The sequence below is a fragment of the Apteryx mantelli genome, chromosome 1 (assembly GCF_036417845.1).
Source record: "Apteryx mantelli isolate bAptMan1 chromosome 1, bAptMan1.hap1, whole genome shotgun sequence".
NCBI classification, from domain to species: Eukaryota; Metazoa; Chordata; class Aves; order Apterygiformes; family Apterygidae; genus Apteryx; species Apteryx mantelli.
The window spans coordinates 221,909,965-221,919,234 of NC_089978.1; the positions used below are offsets into that span (position 1 = coordinate 221,909,965).

A 9,270-nucleotide genomic window follows, 5' to 3' on the forward strand; every position below is an offset into this window, starting at 1 on the left:
TCTGCAGTTCAGGGGCTCGCTCTGCCAGGTGGGGTGTCCATCCAGTTCATAGCCCTTTGGGGGTTTTGCATCTATGAATTTGTCCAGTTCTTTTTGGAAACCAGGCAGCGTTTAGCACCCATCTCTTCAGTGCCAGCACATCCCGCAGCTTTGCTCCGTGCAGCACGGAGAGCCGCCTCCTTCCATTGACTTCTAACCTGCCCGTTGCTACTGGCCTTTCACACCACCAGTGTGAAGGCTTGACCTCCTCCTGCCCACCCATTCCTCCCTGATGTCCTGCACATCCCTGGCCATGGACCGGGCACAGGGAGACCCCCAGGCTGTCACAGCTCCAGGGGAGTGCACACAGGAGCAGCACAGCAGCCTTTACACACCTTAAAGCCTGGGTCCCTTCGGTCTCCCGTGCCTGGAGAGCGATGGTCTTCCCAGCAGTCAGACACCCTTGAACGCTTCCACCCTCCTCTCGGTATTTCTGCCCTTGCTGCCCCTTCTCCTTGCAGGAGGGTGGCCAGGGCAAGCGGCTGAGCCCTGGCTGCTGTCACGGGCTTGTTTCAGCCTCATGAAAGCTGCCGTCTCCTTTCACCCCAGACGCCAAGAAGCCGCCCGGCGAAGCTTCAGCCATGCAACACCAAGGTGAGCGATCCCCGCGCTGGGGGAGCACAGTCCCGTGTCCACAGTCGCGGGGACGTGGGGAGGTGTCGCATCGGCCCTGCTCTGGCTGTTTCATCGCCGTGCCCTGGCTGGAGAGGGTGAGAGGGCAGAAATGTGGGTGCAGGTCTTGCTTGGGAGCCGCGACACCTCCCAGCTCTACGCTGCCTCTCCGCGCAGGACAGAGGGCCCTTGGGTCTAGGAGAAGAAGGTCTGAAGCCAGGGATGGCCGGTGTGGGGCAAGGCTCACCACGAACGCTCCCCTTCCCTCCATATTCTCGTCAAAACCAGGCTGCTTTTCCCCCTTGGAGCCTGCGTTTGGTGCTGGTGGCTGATGCGCAGGTGGCTCTGCAGGACCCTCGCTGTCCCCTCCCGGCCGGTGCTCAGCGCAGAGCCGTGCCCCGTGCTTCCCTGCCCCTAACCACACCAACCGCCCCCAAAACCTTCACTCGATGGGCCGAAGACAGGCCCCCCCCCCCAAGTCCCCGGTCGTGCACCCTGCAAAGCCTCCGCGCCCCGGCGCTCTCCGGGGACGGAGTGGCAGCGTCCCTCCGCGGCGAGCCCCGGTGTCACCAGTGCCCGGCGTCTCCCCAGGGCCCAGCGGCGTGAACCAGCTCGGGGGGCTCTTCGTGAACGGCCGCCCGCTCCCCACCTGCAAGAGGAAGAGGATCATTGAGCTGGCATCCTGCGGCGTCCGGACCTCGGACATCTCCCGGAGCCTCAAGGTGCTCCCAGGGTTGGGAAGGCCGGCCGGGGGGGGGGGGGAATCTCCTTTTCCTCCCATCCTTTTGCCTCCGAGCTCCTGCCCCAGCCGCTCCGTGCCGCAGGTGTCCAACGGCTGCGTCAGCAAGATCCTGGGCCGCTACTACCGCACGGGAGCCGTGGAGCCCAAAGCCATCGGGGGCAGCAAGCCCCGCATGGCCACCCCCGCGGTGGTGGCCCGGATCGCCCAGCTGAAGCTGGAGCAGCCGTCCCTCTTCGCCTGGGAGATCCGGAGGAAGCTGCGCGCCGAGGGCGTCTGCGCCAGCAACAGGACCCCCAGCGTGAGTCCCTGCCCGGGAGGGCCGCGGCCGCGGGGACGCCAGCGCCAGGCGCCGCGTGGGGTCGCATGGGGCTCCCAGACCCCCATCACCAGGATCCTGCAGGATCCTGGGGTTCCTTGCTGGCAGCATTCAGTGGCTGCAGGCAGAGATGGATGCCCAGGGATGGGTTCCATGCCTGGAGAGCTGGTGGAGGGAGATGCAGTTGCTAGATTGAGATGGGGGGGGACAGGGGACCACCGCCTCCGGCCAGGCACGCGCTGCAGCTGCTCCAGCCCCGGAGACCTTCCCCCATCTGCAATCCAGCCGGCCATGCCCAGGGAGATGCGCCAATCCACACAGCCACGGGCACCGCAGGACAGGGCAGAGGAGGGGAGGAGAAGCTGCTCTGTGCGTGCACCCGGCAAGGTGCAGCTCCCAAGGAGCCCAGGGTGCAGCCAAAGGAAGGTCCCTCTCCCTGGAGCTTCCTGGCAATAGAAGGAGAGCTCATTCCCTGGGGCAGGGAGAGGATGGAAAACAAATAGCTTTCAGCCGAAGCAGGCTTGGAAGATAGGAAGGCCCTGATGGCCCATTGCCACGCAAGCCTGACTGTTGTCTCCGGCATGTGGACACTGTAGTGATGGGTCTGTTACAAGTGCCGCTGACAGGCGGAGGTAATAAAATGCAGCCTGCAATGTCGCAGCAGACAGTCATGTTTCCTAATCACCGACCCACTGCTGTAAATCTCACTGTCTCCAGCTCTGATTTGCAGATTGCCTCACATCAAATATTATTATTCCGTTAAAATTAAAGGGCTGCCTGTATCAGCAAACATTGGGAGCAGATGGGCATGTCCCCGGCTGGAGAATCCCTGGCACGTGCTCAGCAGCGCCCAGCATCTCTGGCACGGGCTGCGGGAGAGCGTCTCGGGGCAGAGCTCCGGGGCATCGCCTGCGACTCCTCCCTGCCTCTGCGCCCACCTGCAGCTCGGCGCGGGCTCCCCCGCTGCCGCCTTGCTGCAGTGACCATGGGGATGCCCAGCGCACGGGGGGCTTTGGCCAGCCCCGCTGCTCTTGCACAGCCCCATCTCTCCCTGCCCAGGTCTCCTCCATCAACCGGGTGCTGAGGAACCTGCAGAGCAACCTGCAGCTCACGGCCGACCAGGGCTTTGCGAGGGACCCGCTGCCGTCAGGTGAGACGTGCTGGGGCGGGGGGTGGCGGCCCAGGGAGCGGGGACTGGGGGCTGCACCTGGGTGGCAGAGACTTGCTTGGAGGGTGCAGAGAGCTCTTGTTACCAGCTGCACACACACATATGCGTGCACTTGCATGCATGCACACACACGCTTGCACATGCACACATCTGCATGCATGCACATGCCTGCATGCATGCACGGGCATACATGCATGCATGCACACATATGCATGTACACACATGTATGCATGCACACACACACATGCATACATGCATGCTTGCACATGCACACATACGTGCACACACACACACGCATGCACGCGCACATGGCTCCTCTGCACGCTCCTGCACCAACCCTGTCCCCCTCCAAAGGCGAAGGGGCTCCTCGGCCCTCCCTGACCTCCTCGCCCCGCAGCGCCCCAGCAGCCCCCTCTCCCAGGTGCCCCCAGAACGGCCCTGATCCTCGCACTGCCCGGGGCTGACTCCCTCCTCACAGCCAGCTCCGCTTTGCCCGCCGGGGTCTGCAGCCCGAGCCCCCGTGCCCGAGCCCCGGATGGGCGACCCTGCTCCCCTCGGCTTCCCCTCCCAGGTGCTTTGGGCAGAGGTGAAAGCCGGGGTGCAACGGGGCAAGGCGAGGACGTGGCTCCCCCCCCCCCCTTCCTCCCTACCCTCGGCACTTGCTGCAGTGACCCACAAATGCCTGTGTGGGGCCGAGGAGCCGCGACCCCTTCCTGGCCCTTCCCGGCCCCCCGACTCGCCCCCGCCGACCCAAGGGTGCAGCTCCACCAGCCGCAGAGTCCCGGAGACCCCCTGACTCTCCATCGCCTGCGGTCCCCCCCTCACCCCCATCCCCATCCCGCACCCTGCAGGCTGCCGCTCGCCTGCCAGACCCGGTGCCGACGTCTCTCCGGGGAGCCAGCACCCTCCGAGGGGCTCCGAGTCGGGCCGGCAGCTCCCGCCGGGCATCCAGCACAGGAACAGGACCGTCTTCTCCAGCCAGCAGGCAGAAGCGCTGGAGAAAGGTGACAGTCTGGCGCTGAAGCCGTGCGGTGGCCGGCGCGTGCCGGGCCATCCGGTGCATCCGTCCTCCAGCCGCAGGGCCGGGATGGGGCAGGGGCTTTGCCGGAGGGCGGTGGGAGCGACCGCGCCGCAGCTTCTCCCGGACGGGAGAATATCCCCTTGCCTGGATACAGCCACGGCGCCCCGAACTGCCCCGAGCCGGGGGGCCGGGGGCGACTGCGGCGCCAGGCACCCTGATCCTGCCCCGACCCCCTTGCAGAGTTTCGGAGGGGGCAGTATCCGGATGCCGCTGCCCGGGAGAGACTGGCCGCTGCCACCCAGCTCCCGGATGCCACCATCAGGGTAAGAGGATCCGGGGCCGCATGCACCGGCCGGACACAGCCCGGACCCCCCCGGGATGGGGGGGGGGATGCATCCGGCTGCCGGCCGAGCCGCCGGCTCAGCCCTCCACCTCCCTCCTCTCCCAGGTCTGGTTTTCCAACAGAAGAGCCAAGTGGCGGCGGGAGGCCAAGCAGAGGCTGGATGCCAGCTGCGGAGGTGACCGCGCGCAGGCTCTTCCCCCCGGGAGAGGGGGGGAGGTCTTGGAGGGGCTCCGGGTCGGATGCCCCGGGAGCGTCGGTCTCCCCGGGCGGGAGCGCGGGTGAAGTTTGGAGCCGCGCTCCGGGCAAGGGGCCGGCGGGATCCGGGGGCCGCGTCGCACCGTCCCCCCCCCCCCACCACCTCTCCCCGCGCAGGCTCCTGGTGCGACTGGCTCCTGCCCCCCTTGGCGGCGGCTGCCCCGGCCTTCGCCGCCTTCCGCCCGCCCTCCGGCACGGCCGCCGTCTCCGCGCAGGTAGGACGGAGCCCGGCGCCCCGGAGCGCTCGGGGCCGGGCCGCACGCGCCTCCCCGCACCCTGCCGCCGGGGCGAGCGGCGGCCGCCGGGCACCACGGCCTGGGAGCGCCGGTCCTCCGCCGCCCGCCGGCCTGCTCTCCTGGGATGTCCTCCCAGGATGCTCTCCTGGGATGCTCTTGTGGCATGCTCTCCGCGATGCTCTTTCGGGATACTGTCCTGGGATACTCTCCCAGGATGCTCTCTGGGATGCTTTCCCAGGATACTTTTGTGGGATGCTGTCCCAGGATACTCTCCTGGGATACTCTCTTGGGATGCTATCCCAGGATGCTTTCCCAGGATGCTGTCCCAGGATGCTCTCCTAGGATGCCCTCCTGGGATGCTTTCCTGGGATGCTCATGCAGATGCTTTCGTGGGATGCACTCACAGAATGCTCTCCCAGGATGTTCTCCCAGGATGTTCTCCGAGGATACTCTCCTGAGATGCTCTCCTGGGATGCTTTCCCAGGATAATGTCCCAGGATACTCTTCTGGGATGCTCTCCTGGGATGCTCTGCCAGATGCTTTCCGGGGATGCTCTCCCAGGATGCTCCTCTGGGGTGTTATCCCAGGATGCTTTCCTGGGATACTGTCCTGGGATAATCTCCTGGGATGGTCTCCCAGGATGCTCTCCAGGATGCTCTCCAGGATGCTTTCCCAGGATACTCTTCTGGGATGCTCTCCTGGGATGCTCTCCCATGATGCTCTCCTGGGATGCTCTCCTGGGATGCTCATGCAGGATGCTCTCCCGGGATGCTCTCCGGGATGTTCCCATTCCCCCGCTTTGCTCAGCCACCCCGAGCGCTCCCGGGAGCAGCCGCGTGCCGAGCCGCGGGGACGTTTCTCAGCAGGCGCCCTGCGACGCGGCCGGCTTCCCGGTGCCCGGCGGCTCCCGCGGTGACGTCCCGCTCTCTGCTCCCGCGCAGCGTCTCCGGGCCCCCCCCGGCGGCTCGCCCCAGCCCCAGCCGCAGCCGCAGCCCCCGCGCCGCCCCGGCCTCGGCGCCTACCCCGGCCCCCCGGCCCCGCTGCACCTCTGCGCCGCCGCCGCCCCCTGCGCCTGGGACGACGCCTGCTGCGGTAACGGGGGCTGGGGGGGGACGGGGACGCGGAGGGTCCCGTGCGCGGGGACCCCGGGGAGCCGGTCCCCTGGCGGGGGGGGGGCGCGGAGGGAGGCCGGGTGCTCCGGGCTGGGACGGTGTCCGAAGGCGGCTCCTGAGCCCCCGCTGCCTCCCCGCAGGCCTGGCCCCCGCCGGCAGCCCCCCGCCGGCGCCCTGGCAGCCCCCGGCCGCCCCCCGCTTCGCCCTGCCGGGACCCCCGCTGCCGCCCGGAGCCCCGCGGCGCCCCGAAGAGCCGCCGCTGCAGCCCCCCGCCTGCTCCCCGGGGCCCCTCGCCCCGCTCCGCGCCATCGCCGCTGCCGCCGCCTGGCACTGAGGCTCCGGGATCGGCCGGGTGCCGGCATGCTGCTGCAGGAGCGCCGGCTCCACGCGTGGGTGACAGCCGTGGTGTCGCCCACTGCCCTGGGCCTGGGCACCCGCCGGCCCCTGCTGCGCCCGTGCGCCCGAACGCGGCTGCACCCGGCCCGCAGGCGCCAAACGTGCCCAGGAGCCACTGTTGCATCGCCGGGTTATCAGGGCTCAAACACAGGCCAGCGTGCGGGAATAAGCCTGTGCCCCTTCCCGGCTGGGCGAGGGGTTATCCCGGGTGCTCCTGGCTCTGGCACTGCCTCCCCAGCCCATGGCACGGCTCCTCGTCCTGCAACGATTCGTGCAACCCGTCCTGCAAAGATTCATGCAACCCGTCCTGCAATGATCTGTGCAACCCATCCTGCAATGATCTGTGCAACCTGTCCTGCAATGATCTGTGCAACCCGTCCTGCAATGATCTGTGCAACCTGTCCTGCAATGATCTGTGCAACCCATCCTGCAATGATCTGTGCAACTTGTCCTGCAATGATCTGTGCAACCCGTCCTGCAATGATCTGTGCAACCTGTCCTGCAATGATCTGTGCAACCTGTCCTGCAAAGATTTCTGCAACTCATCCTGCACCAATTTGTACAACCCATCCTGCAATGATTTGTGCAGCTCATCCTGCACCGATTTGTGCACTGCCTGGCAGCTCACCCACATGCACAGGTCCTGCACGTGCCGGACCGGCAGGTCAAGCCCCCGGGTGCAGGCACTACACGGGTGCTCATGCCACCGCTTCAGCCACGGCCCCCACGTGGGGCTGGGAGCAGGGGGACGACGGGGCCGGAGGTGCTGGGGGCACCGCAGGGTCCCCGGCCCCGGAGCTGCCCCGTGCATCACCCATGGCTCTGCCTCTCTGGGGTCACCCGTCTCCCGCGGCACCTTCCCACCTCCCGGGGTCCTGCACCCACAGCCCCCGTTGCGCCCGCTCCGGCCCCCACCAGCCTTTCCAGCCCGGCTCCAGCCACGGGGGACCCCAGCGCCGGCCGCGACAGCAGCTGGCTTTGCACCGCCGCAGTCCCGCGCTGCTCCAGCGGGAGTTTCGCTGTTCCCATCAGCTGGTGCATGGAGGTTTAGGGGCTTCAGGAGCCGTCAAGCGCAGCGGGCAGAGCTGGCCTCCGCGGGGCTGCCGGCGGCAGCGGCCCGGCCTCGCTCCGCGCTGCGACCCCTAAGGAGCATCCCGCGGGCCCTTTCCATACTGCTTTTCTCCCGCCTGTTGACAGCACCGCTCAGTCCCACGGGAAGCAACACCGGTCGCGCGTGACGGGGGCTGCGGGGTACATCCCCGCTCCCGAGCGGAGCGGCGGGGCGCTCTGGACCTTGCAACCTGGAGAGGTGCCCGCGCCGTTCTGCCACCCCGGGCGAGCAAGGTCCCTGCCCTGGGCGATCCCCACGGATCGATGCCGGCCCCCATGTCCCGCTCCGGCCGGGCAAACCCTGCTGGTGCCTCCCTGCCGCTGGCTGGGAAGGCTGGAGGAAACCCTCCAGAAATGGGGTTTCGACCAAAGAAAGAGACCAAACTCACGTGCGAATTTGCACTAACTTGAAGAACAGTTTTGCCCAAAAGAACACGGTCTTAGACAGTCCGGCGGTCGTGGGCGCTTCTCTAAATAAAAAGTTTTGGGGGGGTTTTGTTTGCTTAGAAATTGAGTTTCACAGTGGAGGGAGGGGAAGAGCATCCGGCGCTGCGGGAGCGTTGCCGCAGGCTGAAGCTTTCTTTGGCCGGTGCCGGCGGCCGCCCCGCGCCGCGGCACCCACCCTGCGCGCTCGCCCCCGCCAGCCGGGATCGCCGGACCGGCCCCGCCACGTTAGCACTAGTTATGTTTTTTAAGCAAGAAAAAAATGATTTCTATAAGGGAGAAATGTTTTTTAGGGTTTCTTTAAGCGAAAATAAAAGGTCCCAGGAGTACACAGCCGTGTGATCCGCACTGTGGAAAAACCCAGAATAAACCCGATGCTGCCACTAAAGGCTTTTGCTCAGCTGCACCTCAGGCCTCAGAGCCTGCACCAGCCCCACACCCCTTCTTGGCCGCTTTCCTGCCCAAACCTCCCGTCTGAGATGAGCCGGGGATGCTGCTCGCCGGGGCAGAGCACCGCTGTGTGCTAAGAGGCAGCCTGAGACCTAGCAAACTCGTGACACACGGCACTGACCAGCCGCCTTAGGGGAAAGCCTCGGCATCCCGCGAGCAGGGGATACGGTGTGGAGCGAGGGGCCGGTGCGGCGCCCGGGGCCGAGGATGCTCCGAGCCGCAGCGATGCGCGTGCGGCCACATCCGCCCGGGAAAGGGGCTGGCGGGAGCGGCCGAGGCCACGCGGGGTCTGTCCCCAGGGGGATGGGGACATGCAGCTATTGCCGGTGCCAGCTGCACCGCGCGTGACCCGGGGGAGGCAGCCTGGCACGGGGCGCTGGCGGGCGCACACGGGGTCTGACGGCTGCGCTCAGGGTCTCTGCACGGAGAGCTCTGAGCCAGCCCAGATCCCGACCGCAGCTGCTTTGCACCAAACCGCCTGGGAATCTGCCCCAATCCACCTTGGACTCAGCACCGAAGCACATATGTGCATGCACACACACATGCATACACATGTGCATGCACACACACACACTCAGCCTCCGCTCTCACAGCCGGAGCAGACACGGCTCCAACCCCGCAGGCAACGCTGCGGGGGCAGGACGGTCCCCAAGGATGCTCGGTGTCTGCTACGTCCGTCCCTCCCCGCCACCTCCCCAGCCCGCGAGGGCCAGCAGCCGGCACGGCGCAGGGGCAGCACCGAGCCTCGCCACGAGCAAACCCCTCCGCCCTCCTGCGCAGGGCAGCGAAATAACTTAGGTCAGGCCCTGTCCTGGCCCCATGGGACTAGGAAACGGCTTGCAAACGCATCCACTGAGCCTAGGCCCTCCTCTTCCGCCGCCCAGCACCGTGCCGCCTCTCGGCACACAGGTTTCACCAGGGCCCAAACCCCCGAGCCCTCAAGAGGCTCCTCACAGAAGATGAGCTTTGGGGGGCTCCAGGGTGGCAGAGCTGGGCACCCCGAGCCAGACAGAAACAGGCAGGGTG

At 67.0% G+C, this 9,270-nt stretch overlaps 1 protein-coding gene across 1 annotated transcript; it reads left to right on the top strand.

Moving 5' to 3' along the window:
* Positions 1 to 1,100: 1,100 nt before the first annotated feature.
* On the top strand, positions 1,101 to 6,178 carry PAX4 (paired box 4). Its single transcript, XM_067300104.1, has 7 exons — positions 1,101 to 1,373; positions 1,476 to 1,691; positions 2,769 to 2,859; positions 3,729 to 3,881; positions 4,139 to 4,221; positions 4,347 to 4,416; positions 5,985 to 6,178. The coding sequence occupies exons 1-7, from the start codon at positions 1,101 to 1,103 to the stop codon at positions 6,176 to 6,178; spliced, it is 1,080 nt and encodes a 359-aa protein (XP_067156205.1).
* Positions 6,179 to 9,270: the final 3,092 nt, after the last annotated feature.

Excerpts from the sequence above, each read along its gene's own strand:
- PAX4 (XM_067300104.1), top strand. The coding sequence starts at position 1,101 with ATGGGCCGAAGACAGGCCCCCCCCCCCAAGTCCCCGGTCGTGCACCCT. Across the intron at positions 1,692-2,768 it reads CCAGCAACAGGACCCCCAGC|GTCTCCTCCATCAACCGGGT; the intron begins GTGAGTCCCTGC and ends CTCCCTGCCCAG. Across the intron at positions 4,222-4,346 it reads TCCCGGATGCCACCATCAGG|GTCTGGTTTTCCAACAGAAG; the intron begins GTAAGAGGATCC and ends CTCCTCTCCCAG.